Here is an 18,016-nt window from a genome sequence, read left to right as displayed (position 1 = left end):
TCATATCTGTGAGTCCTGCCAGACCTCGGGGTTTTCTGCTCTCTCCCTGATCACTAAATACTGCGCACCCTCCGCCAACTGCTAAAACATGCAGATCACATCACTTGAATAGATTGGAATCAGCACTATCAATGATGTATCCATCTACGCTCTTAAAAATAAAGGTGCTGAAAAAGTTATTTTTAAATGTTTTAAAATAATTTGATCGCAAAGCTGAATTTTCAGCATCATTACTCCAGTCTTCAGTGTCACATGATCCTTCAGAAATCATTCTAATATGCTGATTTAATGCTCAAGATTTTTTAATTATTATTATTATTATTATCGTCATGGCTGAAAGCTGTTGTGCTGCCTAATATTTTTGTGGAAATCATTATCCAGGATTTTTTTTTAATGAATATAAACTTCAGGATTTGTTTGAAAAATAAAGCTTTTGTTACATTGTAAGTGTCTTTACTGTCACTTTTGATCAATTTAATCCAAACTTGCAGCTTTTAAATAATTAATTTCTTTAAAAGAATAAAATAAAATAAAATAAAATAAAATAAAATAAAATAAAATAAAATAAAATAAAATAAAATAAAATTGAATTGAATTGAATTGAATTGAATTGAATTGAATTGAATTGAATTGAATTAAATTAAATTAAATAGTAAAATAAAATTAAAAAAAATAAAATAAAATAAATCTTACTGACCACAATCTAGTAGTGCAACTGTACTCCTCAGCTCTACATCATTGTACCAAACCATGCTGTTAGTTTTTGTTGTTGTTTTGCCATAAGGTTACTGGCAATAAATATAATATTTTCAGAACACCAGGCTACTTTTGAATGTCCATCAATGGAAACACATGCTTTTTGGGCTTCATAATGATGTAGTTATGGAATCTACCAGCAGGGGCCAAAGCACACCATCCAAACCCTGCTGCCCTGAAATATGCCTGCAGAACCCCTGCAGAGTTGAGCACTCAACTGCTTGCATGTCAGAGAAACTTGAAATGTGTCTTCCTTCTGAAAAGATGTTTAGTAGTTAACTGCACTCTATGACTGGCACAAAGAGACAGCATGCAGAGAAAATTGCTGCTTAACGGGAAAAACATCACTTTAGACAGGCTTTAGAAATTTCAGCTTGAAAATAGCAAATTATCATTTTGGGGTGAAATATCTTTTAAAAACCTTTTAGACTGTATTTAACCGCCTAATATTGTACAGATTTATAGAATATTTATTTATTTATTTATTTATTGTTATTACAGTTACACACTGCCTATAACGTCTAGAGCATTTACATTTTATTTAGAAAATGTTTCCAAAAAATATTTTTGCGATATAAATAATTTTTAAAACGTCTCCATTGACTACATATGATAACGTGATTCAAAGTGCAACAGGCACGTACGGTGAGCCTGAATATGATTGGCCATTTGGAAGCACATGATGCATTTCCTTAAACCCGATTGGCTGATTCATACGAGCAGGGGTTTGGACGGCAAGATGCGTTAGAACTAGTGGTGCCTCCTCATGTCCTGAAAGTGCACATACAGAAACACATTAAAAATACATGTACAAATGTCTTAAAGATTAGTGGCTGTAAAAAGTCGTTTATTTTAAGTATAATCCAGGTGCTTTTGGGTTTCCTTCAGAGCGGAGGGATATTTGCGCCGTTTTAACGTGCGGTAAGTTTGAACGTTTCACTAACTTACAATACAAACGATATTTGTTTTTACCATATTTAACGGAACTTTTCGATATCTAAACACAGTTGTAGTTGTGTTTTAGTCACACTGCTGTGTAAAACAGTTCAGATATGTAATCTTTCTTAAAGTATATTTATGTTAGCATGTTTTGAGATGCTAAGAGACGTTCCTGAAGTAAATCTGGAAGCTCTTTCTGATTTTTAGCATGACTCTGTCTCATCTTCAGTTCATTTGTTTACTCAGATCTCATATCTTATGTACTGGACTCAAGAATGGAGGTTACTGAAGCCATGGACAGCAGAACACCATTGGCAGCCCTGTATTTCTCTCAGAGGAACAGTGAAGCTGGAGATGTGGATTTCTCCAAACTTACTCCTTCACAGTTTGGCATATCAACAAACAGCTTCTTACCGTCCTCCAAGATTAAAGGTTAACAACAATAAACTGGTTTTACTAATGTTCTTCCTAAAGTATCACTGATTAGTCGTGTCATTCTGAGTTCTTTATTTTTTTTATTCACTTATTACTTTTGATAATTTTCTGAATTGTTTTATTTTGCAGGTTTGTATTGTATTAAATGGATTTGAAATCAAACTGAAGAAGCACTGTTAAAGGGATAGTTCACCCAAAAATGAAAATTCTGTCATTAATTACTCACCCTCATGTCGTTCCAAACCCGTAAGACCTTCGTTCATCTTCAGAACACAAATTAAGATATTTTTAATAGCTCTCCCATCGACAGCAAGGATCCTCACACGATCCGTAGCAAGGACATCGTTAAAATAATCCATGTGACATGATTCATCCGTAATTTTACGAAGCTACGAGAATACGTGTGCAAAGAAAACCAAAATAACGACTTCAACAATTTGTCTCAAGTCACCTTTATTTATATAGCGCTTTTAACAATACAGATTGTGTCAAAGCACTTAACAGTATCAAATTGGAGGATAGAGTGTCAGTAATGTATAATGATAAGATTAAACACTCAATTTTCAGTTAAAGGCATTTCATTATTGAATTCAGAGTTGAATGTGGATTCTCACATTCAATTGGAGAGTATCACTTATGTAAATTCATTATTTTTGTTATCTTTGCGCACAAAAAGTATTCTTGTAGCTTTAAGTTACGGTTGAACCTCTGATGTCACATGGATTATTTTAACGATGTCCTTGCTACGGATCGTGTGAGGATCCTTGCTGTCGATGGGAGAGCTATCAAAAATATCTTAATTTGTGTTCTGAAGATGAACGAAGGTCTTACGGGTTTGGAACGACATGAGGGTGAGTAATTAATGACAGAAGTTTCATTTTTGGCTGAACTATCCCTTTAGTAACTGAGTTTTCTCCTCAGATAAATCCAGAGTTGCTCAACTGAAGGCCAGGAGGAGATCCACGATTGGGGTCCGGGGATCTCCAGAAACAAACTCTCTCATCTGCTTCAGAGCCAAACAAGCTGCAAAAACTCCTCCACGAACACCTCAGGTAGACTGATGGTATAACACAGCTGATTTTGCTTTAGATTTTTTACATTGGACATCAAGTGGTGACCCAACACAGTACCAAAGTGTTCATCAAACAAAATAATCATAATGCACTTAAAAATTAAACGAAAAGTTCACCCAGAAATTAAAATGTACTCACCTAAGGCCATCCAAGCGGAACAGGCCATTATATGCGTCCATAATCAATAATAATGCATCCTCCAGTGAAAAAGTCCATCCTCTGTTGTCCTCACACATCATAATCATCATATTTGTTTAGAACTGTTTGCTTGTTAATGGTTCTTGACCTGTGCATATTTCTCCTCTGATTCAGACAAGACAAGCTTTTTCACCGGAGAAAGCAATATTATAGATGCAGTACTCGTGTTTTACCCTGAAGCAAACGTTCAAAGTTAAAAACGGCTTCATTTTGCTTCTTACAAACATGCAGCTTTCCACACAAGATGTTAACTGATGGACTGGAGTGCTGTGGATTATTGTGATGTTTTTATCAGCTGTTTGGACTCTCATTCTGACGGCACCCATTCACTGCAGAGCATCCATTGTTGAGACACTGATGCAATGCTATGTTTCTCAGAATCTGTTCTGATGAAGAAATAAACTCATCTATATCTTGGGTGGCCTGAGGGTAATTTTTTGGTTCACTGTTTCTTTAAATATTACTGTGAACTACAGCCAGTTACACACAATAATTCCCTTCACATTCATTTTGTGAATGCGATTAACCAGCATAACCCATGCAATATACGCTAAGCAAATGATGTTCTAGTAAGCCATATTACCAAGTGACAAAGTTTGAGTTTGATGTCAACAATTACAGATATGAGCCTATTTAATTTGCTGTCTGAAATGCATGATAATATAGCTATTTGCATTGTTTTTTTTCCCCCATTGTCTACAACCCACCAGTTATACCTCTGGTATAAGACAACATGCATGTGTTTCAAAGAGTGGACCACATTATTTGTCGTCATTATGATGATGATGATGATGATGAAGGCTGTTTGTATTTTTCAGTTGTGACTTTGTGCTCTGTCCTCATGAAGCTTTTACAGGGGAGTCCATTTCTTTCACGCTGTGACTCGCTGAAGAAGAAGATGGCTGCTTTCCAGTGTCTGATGGAGGAGGACGAAGAGAAGGATGAACAGAAGAAAAATGAGGAGAATGAGAGTGATAAAAGCACTTTGGCTGAAGATTGTAAGAACGGTCAGTCTCTCCTCAGAATGTTGACTGCTGCCAGCACGAAAACACAGTGTCTTTTAGATGCAGTCTTGTAGGACCAGATGAAATTGAAGTAATTAAGAGAATGTCATACTGTCATTGCTTGCCATTTCCAGATAATAGAACTTATTCAGAATAAGCAGGCGGCGTAATAAATTTGACGCAGTTTGATTTCTTCCATTGATCTCGGTTAGAGCGCGGCAGGATGATATGCAGAATAAATCAACTGATGATTATGAGTCTTAAAATAAACACTTTCACATTTCAGAGAGCTTTCAGTGTTAATGAAAAAGACTGAAAAAGCATATCCGGTCTTTCAGTTAGAATAATCTGTGATGATTTCAGGTTTTGACATTATGAATATTTAAGCTTTATTCAAGTGTAAACAAGACGTTTGAGGGATGCTAGCATAGTTATTTCAGTACAATTTTTAAAATTCATAATGTCAACCTTGACCACTGGATGCTTTTTTTACTCTGAAACCCTCTGAAATATCAACCTATTTATTAAAGTTTATGAGCAACTGTATTTCTTCTGATTTATGTGTTAGATGTGGAGTTCTGTCTTTCATGTTGGGCTTTAACTAGGATAAATGATGGGCTCAAATCATTAGAAGCATTTTTAAGCTCTGCATGGCTTTTATGCATTTTAGTCAGCTACTGTTGAGAACAATTAGCAATTGCTGATTCACTTCAATTTTAAAATCAGCACAGATGAATTATGTACTTATGTAGAATGACCCATATTTTCTGTAAGAGTCATAAGTCATCTCTTTCTGCTATTCTGTCTTGCAGGAAAGGAGAACACGCTGACTACGCATAGCCCACCCGCTTCGATGACGCCTCCTCCGTCTAAGAAACGCTGCCGGGCCTCGCTGAGGGAGTGTGAGGACAAGATTACTGAGACGCCACTCCCTCACCCCACCTTCACAACACAACAGGAGCAAGGGGTAAACAAATCAGCATTTAACGGTCTCATATTTCATATGCTTCTGAAGTTCATCATCTGTTAAATTGCTATTAACAGATAAAGTGGCACAGGTAAAGTGCAACCGATGGATGGTGTTCCTGTAGTCAGCATTGACTTCTTTTGTTTTTATATGGTTATAGTTGAAATGCTTTGAGTCTCAAAGCCAGAGGCCTCTTTCAGACTTGGATTCGGATGCAAAGAATGAGCTTCTGTCTTTACCTATGCTGTCAAAACCAGACATTAAGCCAGCAGGTAAGGGAGCTCTGAGTGCTTGAAAATGTTTTGAAACGTTAAAAGGCCATATCATACTTTTTATATTGCTATGTCATTCATAAATCCATCATTCAAAACTTTGCGGTCGGAAGATTTGATGTTTTTGAAAGTGTCTTATGCTCACCAAAGCTGCATTTATAAAAAAAAAAATATATATATATATATACTGTGTGTGTGTGTGTAGATATATAGATAGATTTGGGGTTCTGAAAGTTGCAGTGTTGTTTCATAGTACATTGGACTTTTACTTAAACTATCAAAGAAGAGATTTGATGATAAAAACATAAATGACCCTTTTAATCATTTGTTTATTAATGGTTGATTTTGTTTCAAGTCCTAAACTCATGAAATCTTTTTTTCTTCTTATAGATGAGAACATCGTATCTTCTGTACGCAAGAAGCGTGTTCGTTTCGGGGCTCCGCTCTCTCCGGAGTTCTTTGACAAAACTCTCCCTCCCAGTACCCCACTACAGAAAGGAGCCACCCCAAAGTGTCCTCCGTCATCTACGGGCCCTAAACTCTCTCTGCTGAAGACCCCTCAACGCAATGATCCTCTTCCCCAGCCTGACTTTAGTAGTCCTCGAAGCAATGGAGCCTCTCCTGTCCTGGTTATCGACAGACACAATGCTGGACTGGTGTATAGTGATGAAGTATTTGAAGAGATCGAGAAGGTGTGACGCTTACCAGCTTCTCCAAAATAACTTATTTGATTGTAGATGAAGCATATATGTGACCCTGGCCACAAAACCAGTCATAATTTGGCCGAGATATAACCATTTAAAAATCTGTCATCTAGAGGGGGAAAAAATCTAAATATTGAGAAAATTACCTTTAAAGTTGTCAATTTAAGTAATTTTAAAACTTAATCAAAAATTAAGTTTTGATTTATTTTTTTTGGTAGGAAATGTACAAAATATCTTCATATCTTTCGAGTTGGCAAAAAAAAAAAATTATTTATTTTTTTACCATTTTTAACTAGGTAACTTGAAAATGTAACTACAACATGATTCAACTAACTTTATTTATTTAATTTTTTTACTAACCCTCTAGTTAAAGAAAATTCTGTTCCGAGTGCAGCACACATGATGTAAATGTTAAATATCTTTGCAGAAAAGATGCATGAACTACAACTATATATAGTACAAACCTGTCTTATACGTATTATGTGTTCAGAAATAATACGAGGAAATGCTTTTAAAAAATCTCAAAAGTCAAGGCAATAACACCGGTAGACTATTATTAACTATAAATGTTCTGTAAAAACTACAGCAGCTTTCAGCCTGTCACCGTGATGCAAACATGAAATATCAGACTACTATCAGAGTAGTAGTTCTTTACAAGTTTTCTATTAGATTGTGCTGCTTTTCCTTTTTTTTTTCCTGTGTTAACATGCGCTCGCGTCTCTGGCAGCGTCTCATGCATGAAACGCCATTCTAAAAACACTGCGATGAAGTTAAAAGAAGTTCACTCCCATCTTCTTGCATGTTTTACCTATTCCACTGCCTGCATCACATCTTTGTCAACACAGAAGTGCATTCTGTGTAAATGGCGTTTAGCGCTATATTTATGGTCCCTTCACAGAGCGGTTAATCTCGTTGGATCGTTCTTTTCTCTTTACTGTTATCACCGGCATATTGTCGAAGTGTCTAAATCATACATTTGGTAATATTTCTATTCAAAATCGTGATTCCTCAAAATCGTGGCAAAACATATTAAATTAGAATTAATTGATAAAATGGGAAAAATCGCCCAGCCCTACTTCATAGAACATGATCTTTACTTAATATCCTTTTGACCCATACAATGTATTGTTGGCTATTATACCCGTGCTACTTATGGCTACTGGTTTTGTGGTCCAGGGTCACTACCCATGGTCCAGGGTCTTGTGGTTTTAGTTCATAATTACAGACTGCTCTATAAAGTTTTGTATTGGTGGTGAGTTTTTGTGGCTTTCTTCTATCTATCTTCTCAGATCAGTTTTCCCAGTATGGAGGACGAGTCTCCCTCAAACAAACTTTCTGAGGACTGCGAAGGTGAGTTGTGAAATGTTTTATAAAACAAGGAAAGGTTTTGGAAGAAGTTTCTCTTCTGTATTCTAATCGTGTATCTAAAACTGCAGATGCACTCTCTGCTGAGGACCCAGGGCAGCCCCAGGCTGAAGACGCTGAAGTTATGAACGCTGCTTTTCAAGAGGAAGAGGATGTACCATTAAATTCACTGACGGAGGAAAAACTACCACGTCCCACTGGTGATCAGCCACTGGCTCTCTCCGGTGAGTTCAACTTCTTCCACTTTTTGTAGCGCTCTCTCTTTCTTCCACTCAGTAAATCAGGTTTTATTTCTCTGCTGAAAGTTTTAAGCAAAATAGAATGAAGATTACGAGCGTTCAATGGAGAAAAATAGGTTAATGTTCATTTAAATTCGCACCAAGGGCCTGGGAGTGTGGCTGGTTGGTCAACTAGTTGTGCGCTAGTGAGCTAAGTTTATCTATTAATCAAACAATTAATCGCATCCAAAATAAAAGTTTTTGTTTACATAATAATATGTGTGTTTGTACTGTGTGTATATATATATATATATATATATATATATATATATATATATATATAAGCACACACATGCAGTGTATATTTTAAAAGAACAAAAAATTGTTCATATAATTTATATTGTATATAAATATATTTAATATATGAACAACCTATTTTTCTGAAATGTAATATGCATGTGTGCATTTATATATACATAATAAATATACACACAGTACACACACACATTATGTAAACAGAAACTTTTATTTTGGATGCGGTTAAACGCGATTAATCGTTTGACCGCACTAATTTTCTCCAGTTTTTGTTTTAGACATTTCTTGAATATTTTTAGTGATGGTGCTTTACACAAACTGAAGTCAAAGACTCAACTCCTCCGAGGATTGTAGCATACTGTTAACATGGTAAAGTGTATTTGAGAAGTTGCATCTCTAAATTCACCCCCTTTAAATCAGTCATCAATACACTGCTTTTGTGAAAAATCAGCCAGCTTCTTGTGTGGATTTTGATAGTTTTGTGCAATTAGATATTTTGCCTATAAAAATATATGTGTGTGTTTATGTCATATATATTAGCATGCATGCATAACTACATGTATGTATGTATGTATGTATATGTGTTTTCTGTGTATCAGATGCATTCCATATTATGCATGAAATGCATCTGATCAGTGTTTTGTGTACATGACCCAGTTTCTGCAGGTCTTAGAAAGTCTTAATTAGTCTTAATTAAAAGGGTCTTAAATCAGAACAGAAAGTCTTCATAATTCATAAAGTCATGGCATTACTATTTGCATGCATTGCTGAAAAATAAATTTGAAAAAAAGCTATCCTCCTCAGTATTTTTCTTGTTTTCCGATACTAATTTCTAAACATCCTTAAATCAATATATATTTACTTAGGATGCAAAATGAAGATAAGTCTTGTTTTCTAAAAATTTTATCTAATTAAGTCAATTCATGCTTAAAGCAAAAACATCCGTTGAAGCAACTCATTGCGTGCTCCCTGGAAGTTTACATTTAGAGAACATTGTATTGTGTTCGATTTATTTCTTACATTTACTTTAGTTTTCTTTACTCTTAAAAAGCCTTACCTTTTATATAAAACCTGCAGAAACCCTTTAAACAAGACTTCATGAAGAGCAGCTAGTTTTCAGACAACCCACCTTCTAACTTTGATTCTGAAAATGTCGTTTTTGCAGCAAGTGTGTAAACGTTATAAAACAAGATGTGTAGTTTGTTATTGTGTCTCGCGGAGTGCAAGTGAAAGTGTATGAAGTCAAATAGCTTCCTCAGGGCAGTACTAAATTAAAAAAGCAAAATGCAACTTTTTTGGTCATAAATTTCTGAGGAGAATGCAAACTCATGAGCAGAACTGTATTGTTAAACAGATTTTATTACTTTAGCTGTGTGTGTGTGTCTCTATATATATATATATATATATAAACAGAAGAGTGTGTGAATATTTTGTGAATAAAAATGCATTTGTGTTTAATATAACATCTGGCTTAATGTTTCCTTGTCAGCAGAAGAGGTTGAGTCTTCTGAACAGACACTTTCATGTAACTCCAGCGTTGAACCAGCTCGCTCTCGCAGTAGGAAAAGAAAGGTGAGGTCTCATATCTACAAATCACCTCTTTTAAACTGTAGATTCAGCTATTGCATGTTTTATCTCTCGGAGGAGTTTGTGACAGACCTGTGTTTCGTGTTGCTAAATATTTTTGTACAAAGAAATATATATTTTGTATATTGATACATGCATAATCCTTCGTTATGTATGTTAGGTGTTCTTGTGTGTGTGTGTGTGTGTGTGTGTGTGTGTGTATTATGGGTGTAATATTTCATCTTTTATTTTACTACTTGTACATTTTACAGAGTCCTAACTTGATTTCTAGGTTAGAAATCCCAGATTTCAGTGTGCGTTCAGGCTTTTTATTGAATAGCATCAAAAGACTGACAAAGATATCATTTCAGTCATCCGGCTCTGTTCTGTTCCTCTGTTTCAGCAACCAGGAGAGAATGAGCCTGAGACGAGGAGAAGCTCGCGTACGGCAGCAGCTTCTGCTTCAGGAAAGATGAAGGTGTGACGCTTAAGAAGTGGATTTATGCTTTATACTTTTAGACGTCAAGCTGACATGTGATGAGTTTTGGTGAACGGGTCTTTTTAAGCTCTGATTATTAACGCTGGCATCAAACTGACGCTGAGCCTGAAATAAGCACACTAATGTGACTTGGACTTTGCGTTTGGTATATAAATAGCATGCTGTGTGATTTCATACGTCTAGAGCCTCGGAGCACATACACGTGAACTCTGTCCATGTTCTTCACTGCAGCTTGTTTTCTTGCTTTCAGAAACCGTCAGGAGTAAAAAGACGATTTGGTAATAAGGAGGTGGATCGTTCTCTGTATGGGAAAAGAGACTATGCCTCAAAAAACCCTCTACTCAGCCCCATAATTGAGACGACGTCTGCCAGTCTCAACAGCACGCCCACACAGGCTCAATCAGGAAAACAAATAGGTACCTTGTCCAAGCCTTTCATTAATGACTCACCCTCTTGGCGAGTTATTTATTTAGTTTTTTTAATATATAAAGCAGTCTGATAAAACGACTATGGGCCGCCGAAACGCCATGGAAGTTGAAGCTCAAATTTTGCTTACAGAGTAAATGTTGAACACCATTCCTTATAAAGCATTTCTTTTTTTCTGAAGATCTGCCCCTTAAAATTTTGACGTCTGAATGGACCGATTAATGTAAATGAGATGATTTAGTGGTAAAAGACCTTCGTCTATGATATGACTTTTTTTTTTTTTTTTTTTTTTTTTTTTTGTGATATTTTTAAGTTTCTGACTGATTTTTGTTATAGAATGAAAGAATATTGTGACCAGGGGCTATTAAGCTCCAAAGAGCACTGTTAAAGTAGTGTGCTATAGTGTGCATCATTTGCTAAAACAAATTGTCTCTAGGTTTGATATCATTGATGCCCAACACCTTTTAGTTTTAGTGTTTTTTTTTTTTTAAGATCAATCGTAATATGTCACCACCTTTCAAAAGTTTAGGGCCAGTAAGATTTTATTCATTTTTTCCAAAGAAATTAATAAGAATGTAAATGTCTTTACTGTCACTTTTGATCAGTTTAATGCATCCTTGTTGAATAAGGTTACAAAAGATTTAGATTTATTTTTAAACAAAAAATGCTTTTCATTAAACTTTCTAATCATTAAAGAATAATCACAGTTTTCCCAAAAAAAATATTTTCAACACTGACAGCAATAAGAAAAATCAGCATATTAAAATGATTTCTAAAGAATCATGTGTCATTGAAGAGACCGGAGTAATAAAAGTTCAGCTTTGCCAGCACAGGAATAAATGTCTTTTTCATCAAAGAAATGCTGCTTTGTTGAGCATAAGAGGCTTCTTTCGAAATGATAAAATCTCCTTGACCCCAACCTTTTGAGCAGTATTGTGTATATAGGAATGCTTTGAGTGAATAATGTGTTACATTTCTCTCCAACAAAGCCATCGTGTGGCATTCGTTTTGAAATATAGCACACAACTTGCTCTAATTTTATGGTATTTCATTGCTTTGAAGCTTTTAAAAGGACAGAAAACCCAATGTTATGTGCTTTCATTGTATGGGGGAAAAAAAAGTTTCTTTCAAAATATCTCCATTTGTGTTGCATGAAAGAACAGGTCATATGAATTTTGAATGACAAGAAGGTAAAATAAATGGGTACCGAATTAAAATTCTATTTAATGAGCTAACCTTTCTGCTAACCATTCAGAGGTTCTGAATGCGTTTGTGACCCTGGACCACAAAACCAGTCATAAGTGAAATATTTTTTAAATTGAGTAAAAAAAATGTATAAATAATCTTTCCATTGATGTATGGTTTGTTAGGATAGGAGGACAATATTCGGCTGCGATACAACTATTTGAAAATCTGAGGGTGCAAAAAAAATCTAAATATTGAGAAAATCACCTTTAAAGTTGTCCAAATGAAGTTCTCAGCAATGCATATTACTAATCAAAAATGAAGTTTTGATATATTTACGGTAGGAAATTTACAAAATATCTTCATGGAACATGATCTTAATATCCTAATGATTTTTGGCATAAAAGAAAAATGGATAATTTTGACCCATACAGTGTATTGTTGGCTATTGCTACAAATATACCTGTGCTGCTTATGACTGCTTTTGTGCTCCAGGGTCACATATAGCAATCTAGAGTTGGTAACACAGAACTACTTTATGCGTGTTTTAAACATTTAATGTAAAAGTTTTACTCTTCCAACGCAGATGGAGAGCAAGACTGCATTCAGACTCCCAGCGTTCCCCATAGCAAGACAGTTCATCCCATGGTAAGTCTGGATACTGCCTGTACACGGACCAATGAAAACCAGCAGACGTTGAGCTCCATCGTGGGCATGACTTGCGCGGAAGCCTTAGTTGGCACTCAGGATCCTGCAGAAAGAGGAAACTCGGCATCAAAGGCTTTCAAAGTCAAACGTGATTCAAGGAGGCCCGTACGCAAACGCCGTAGCTCAGGCGCAGCCAAAAGAAAAGAGCTTTGCAGTCCAGCTATTAGCTCCAATACTGACTCCAAAACTGGGGAACAAGATACTGAGAGACAAAAGCCACCTGGATGTGCCTCAATGTCCCGAGGCAGTCCTGATAGACCAGTGCATCATGAAACTGAGTGCTCTGAGAACCAAGAAATTGAGGCTTTAATAAGCTGCGTGGTGCCAAATGGAGACTCCATGAACATTGAGAGCTTGGAGCAGAAGACGCCAAGTAATAAAAAACACGGACGGGTCCAAAAGGCACTGAAAAGCCCTCGTGGAAAGCTTAATGTTGTGGTGGAGGAGGTTGTTGAGAGCAGTCAGTCAGAGCGAGTTACTGATGAGAGCAACACTGAGCCTAGTTTGGCCCCCTGGCAGCAGGCGGACTTCAACATCGACGACATCCTGAAACCTGTGGCAAAGAGTCGAGGTTCTGTGCGACGCAGCTTGAGGAACCGGAGGAGCGTGGACCTCCAGGCTGTGGGTCTGGCTTGGGTGGATCACACTTCTCCGGAGCTGAGTAAAGCGAGCCGGAGGAAGACGCGGGGAAGACTCAGCGGAGTATCTGAGCTTCTTCTCTCTCAAGCCTCTGAGGAACCAGCTCCAAACTTCACAGAGTAACTCGCCTCAATCATTTGTGTGTCAGTTAGCCGTTTAATTACTGTCCAACGAACTTCTGATAAAATACCGCTCTGTTCCCTTAAGTAATGTTTTAAATTTCTTTTGTTTGTTTTTTTATAGCATTTTAGTGTTGATGGATGAAACCTGCTCTTATAAGAAGATTGTATTATTGTTAGATTACTTCTACTCATTAAATCTTCTCTTGAGTGAATGAATTGATGTTTGAAGATGATTTTACTGTGGTAATCTTATATTATTTTACATAAATGACAATCCAAGTTTGCTTGGACAGTGGTTTTTGTTTTATTATTTTAAATTTGCCTACTTCGCAATTCAGTGGTACAATACAATATTTGCATCCAAACCTTGTTTTCATTGCCGTTGTTTGTCATTCACAGTGCTTCGGCAAGACATTATAGGGCCTGCTTTAAATATTTCATGGATGATTATCATATTTGAACCCATCAAGAGGAAAAAAATATCTTTTGCATAGAAAAGATTTTTTGTGTCACTTATTTTGACCGTCATGCACGTTGTCTTGTTACCATAATGCATCTAGTCAAATTGTCAATGTTTTATTCTCATTCAATTCTCGTTATCCTGATTACTAATATACTGTAATTGCTTGCATTAAAACAGTAATTAATGCACAAAAAAACAAAACCGCCTTTGCATTACAGTATAATTGCTAACTTCATGTATACATGTTTCACAGCTGTTTATCTAATTTCTTAATTTGTCATTTATAAAGAAAATATTTTTTATGAATTATATAAAAAATAATTTAATACATATATGTATGTATAGCTTTTTGTAGAAAATAGCATTTTTATTAATTTCTCTACTTTATGTATTATAATGAAATGTATGTATCATTTTATTTATTTATTGGCTAGGTAAAATATGTTCCAGACATGCTCTTGACGGGTTTCTTAACACTCACTCGTAGGAATCGCATGCTCTTGTAATTGCAGTCAGCCGTTACTCTCGTTTCGGAACAGGAGCAACACTCGTAAAACATTCTGAAATGCAAGTGAAATTCTCTCAGTAGTTTAATGTGCCACTCTTCACAGTTGTGCATTGCACCTGTAATTGCAGTTCGTGCTGCGAAAGAGCCGACTGTGTTTAAAGCTAATGGAAAATTCAAAGAGGAAATGTCTACGGAATGGAGCACAATAGGAGTTCAGAAGAACTATTTATTTACAATTATATTTGCGCTACGATTTCAGTGTCCCACAAAACTGTCAATACGGATAAACAACCTGGAAATAATTACTCCAGCCATCTGCACCAGTCTCCATTCAGCTGTGTTTGTTTACTAGCGCGCACATTATGTTTTATGTGAATCAATCCTCAGCAGTGCTGCTGTAGTGTATCCATGGGAGAAATAGCACTGCAACAGCGTTTAAATATTTATGTGCTGTAGTCAGTCTCCAATTTCAGTTTCAGAGATCCAGAGGCATTATTTCAGCACAGACTTACACCTGTGCTGAACCCGATGAGTGGTTTATGACCAATTGTTCTTCTTGCAATGCAGCTTAAGATTTGGTTTTTTATTGGTATTTAGTAGGAAGGCACTAAAATGGCATTTCATGCTGGCTCTGGCTAGACTTTTTTCTTCAGTTTTATTATAGAAATGACACTGCCATCTAGTGGAAGTAATCAGTTAGGCCTTCACACGCTCATACAGGCCTTTCACACTTTATTGTATTCATCTACTAGACAAAAAATTAATAAAATGCGTGCTTTGGCTGAATATAATTTTTCCCCAAGTTGAGAATAACGAGATTCACTTCATATGAGTGACCACACCATGAGTTTGATTTATTACTTGCCTCAAGTTGTTCCAAACCTGTTTGAGTTTCTTCTGTAGAGCAGAAAAGATGTTTTGAAGAATGTTGGCAACCAAACAGTTAGTAACCATTGACTTAAACTATGGACGCCAATGCTTTCCATAACATTCTTAAAAATATCTTTATGTTCCAAAGAAGAAAGTAAGTCATACAGTTTTGAAACAGCTTGAGTAAATGACAGAAATGTCGTTTTTGGGTGTACTATCCCTTGCAACTACAATACATCAATTAATCGGTTGTGATTAGACAACTAATGCATTATTATATACTCATTTGGACCCTGTAGGTTAACACGTTCCCTGATATGACGCGCTCATGGTGTTGCTCTGTGTGTAAATTTTTTTTATGTTTCAAGCTTGTATTTTCTAATGTTGGTTTTATTTATGGTTTTAAATATTGGAAAGAAAGTAGAAAAAAGGGGCATTTATTAAATATTATTGTTGGCCGAGCAAAGACAGCAATTATTCTAAACAGAAGGAAAAAAGTATGAAGGAAGGAAATAATGTTGATGGCACTTTCAGAAGTCTAATTAATAAGAATTTTATAAATTAATGAATTACATTGAAGGTTTTAAAGATGCATGGAATCATGATGATTTATTTTTCTCAAGTTGTATCGAATAATATATTTGGTGTTTGAGTGGATCTGAATTGAGGTGGATTGTATGGTTGTTAAATTTAAGTAGCTTTAAAATTCAACTACGATAAATCAATTAATTGATTGTGATTAGACAACTAATGCATTATTATATACTCAGTTTGACCTTGTAGGTTAACACTTTCCATGACATGAAGCGCTCATGGTGTTGCTCTGTGTGTGTGTGTGTGTGTGTGTCGCTGTTGGGGTTATAATGATTGTGTGAAGTGATTTTTCTGTGGCGTGTGAAGGAGGGAAACCCCTCTCCCCCATCCTGCAGACCCAGTGAAGGCAGCTTAGCACCAGAACAATGGGGTCCTTTGACCAAATTGAGGCCCTTAAGACATGTGGCCTCCTGTCACCGTGGCAACACCCCCCCCACCCCACGAGACGGCGTGCAAGCTGACAGCTGGAGAGAGAGAGACGAACAAAAATGGAGTCCGTCCCATTGAGCTTCAGAACTCTCCACTTTGTTCTGCCCCATTATTTTCTCGCCCACACCCGTGCTGAGCGTTCAGCGCCTGTCCCCGTCTTCTTTATTTGTTAATAATGCATACATTTCAGATCCCTTATCTCCCATCATCTAGTCCATCCCGAGTGATGCTTAACTAGATCCTTAACAGAAAGACTCATGCAAAATTGATGACGAGTGTCTCATACCACGATTAGATTAAAGTGGTCTGAGGTCAAACGCTTGCCGTTGATGGGAGTGTTTGCGTTGCCCAAGTCTCGTCTGCTGCGTCGCTCAATTATTCACAGTGTGTGAAGTCTGCTTCTGGTCTGTTACAATGTACACAACTCTCACTTTCAGAGCAGCATTCATTCTCAGTGTCGCCACAAGGGGCGCTATAGAGGGATTAGCGTAATAGGCCTTATGTAGCTCATCCCCTTTTCAGTCCTGCTCTCCTTGTGTATTTTCAGCCCGATCTCACGTCAATTCTTACCTATTTTACGAGGTGGCTAATTCGTACGACCTCACTCGTACAAATTCATACGATTTTTGCTAAATCATTCGTATTTTACGAGTTGCACAATTTGTATGAATTTGTACGAATGACCTATACCTAACCCCGCCCCTAAACCTACCCGTCACTGTGGTTTAGACAAATTGCACAAAATTCGTACGAATTAGCCACCTCATAAAATATGTACGAATTGGTCGTGAGTTAGCGTTGGTATTTTACAAATTTATGAATGAACCGCCCGTTTTAAAGGGGTCATGACATGAGAAATCAAATTTACCTTGATCTTTTAGCATATAAGAGCTCTTTGTACCATTTAAAACATCCTGCAAGTTTCATAGCTTAAAACGTCCTCTTCATTATAAACAAAGCATTTATTTAATTAAAGTGCACCTATTATGGGTTATGAAAGGTTCATATTTTGGTTTTGGGAGTCCCCACAACAGGTTGACATGCATGCAAGGTCAAAAAACACTTTCATTTTCTTATAATATGCATTTATTTTTACCTTATTTGCTCAACGATTCATTTTTTCCAAACCCCTCCTATGCAGCTAATCTGCGGTGATTGGTCGATTTCATTTAAAGCAGTGTTTGTGAGCTTTTAACGCTCCAAAAGCGACACCTAGTGGCAAAGAATGAATTTGCATTTTCATTCAGACCAACACGAAAATCAGGTTTTCCAAGGTTTGCGTACGCAACAAGTGTGCAGCTATATGCTAATGTTTCATGTTGACGTCAACATGAAATGGCTTGTGATTCGTTTTAAAAACGACTCGTTTCAATGATTCAGAGACAATAATTTTATACATGGTGCTCTTTCCGATTTAAAATTTAGCAGGATCGTTTTACACACTGCATGAAAGGTCATTTTCAAAAATCCATAATAGGGGCACTTTAAGCTCCAAAAATGGCTCGTTTTGGATCTGAGGTACATGATGACGTCACAAGGGCACAAACATTTGCATAAACACGCCTCCAAAGCAAGACATCGACGAATAGTCATCTTCTCACCATAGGCCCCACCCACTGTCGCGTCACGTCAAAATCAAATAGAATTTACTATCACTGCACTATCTTATCTACACTGGATACAGTATACAGATACGAGTCTGTCGTCAGGACAAATGGAGTGAAAGAACATTCGCTTTGACTCATTTGCGTCTTTGTACAG

At 36.5% G+C, this 18,016-nt stretch overlaps 1 protein-coding gene across 2 annotated transcripts; it reads left to right on the top strand.

Moving 5' to 3' along the window:
• Nucleotides 1-1,450: 1,450 nt before the first annotated feature.
• On the top strand, nucleotides 1,451-14,059 carry cdca2 (cell division cycle associated 2). Of its 2 annotated transcripts, none has more exons than XM_058777655.1 (13): nucleotides 1,451-1,677; nucleotides 1,942-2,127; nucleotides 3,052-3,182; nucleotides 4,249-4,408; nucleotides 5,218-5,372; nucleotides 5,533-5,644; nucleotides 6,035-6,336; nucleotides 7,638-7,698; nucleotides 7,785-7,937; nucleotides 9,736-9,818; nucleotides 10,216-10,290; nucleotides 10,562-10,727; nucleotides 12,509-14,059. In XM_058777655.1, exons 2-13 carry the CDS (start codon nucleotides 1,971-1,973, stop codon nucleotides 13,390-13,392), a joined length of 2,439 nt encoding a protein of 812 aa, XP_058633638.1. In that variant the 5' UTR covers nucleotides 1,451-1,677; nucleotides 1,942-1,970; the 3' UTR covers nucleotides 13,393-14,059. The 2 variants fall into 2 exon arrangements, with proteins under 2 accessions (XP_058633638.1, XP_058633639.1); XM_058777656.1 differs by having other exon boundaries at nucleotides 9,739-9,818; nucleotides 12,509-14,058.
• The last annotated feature ends 3,957 nt before the right edge of the window (nucleotides 14,060-18,016 follow it).

Source organism: Onychostoma macrolepis, chromosome 05 (assembly GCF_012432095.1).
Source record: "Onychostoma macrolepis isolate SWU-2019 chromosome 05, ASM1243209v1, whole genome shotgun sequence".
Classification (NCBI taxonomy): Eukaryota; Metazoa; Chordata; class Actinopteri; order Cypriniformes; family Cyprinidae; genus Onychostoma; species Onychostoma macrolepis.
The sequence above is the reverse complement of the archived record's forward strand: the minus strand, read 5'-3'. Positions and strand labels throughout refer to the sequence as shown.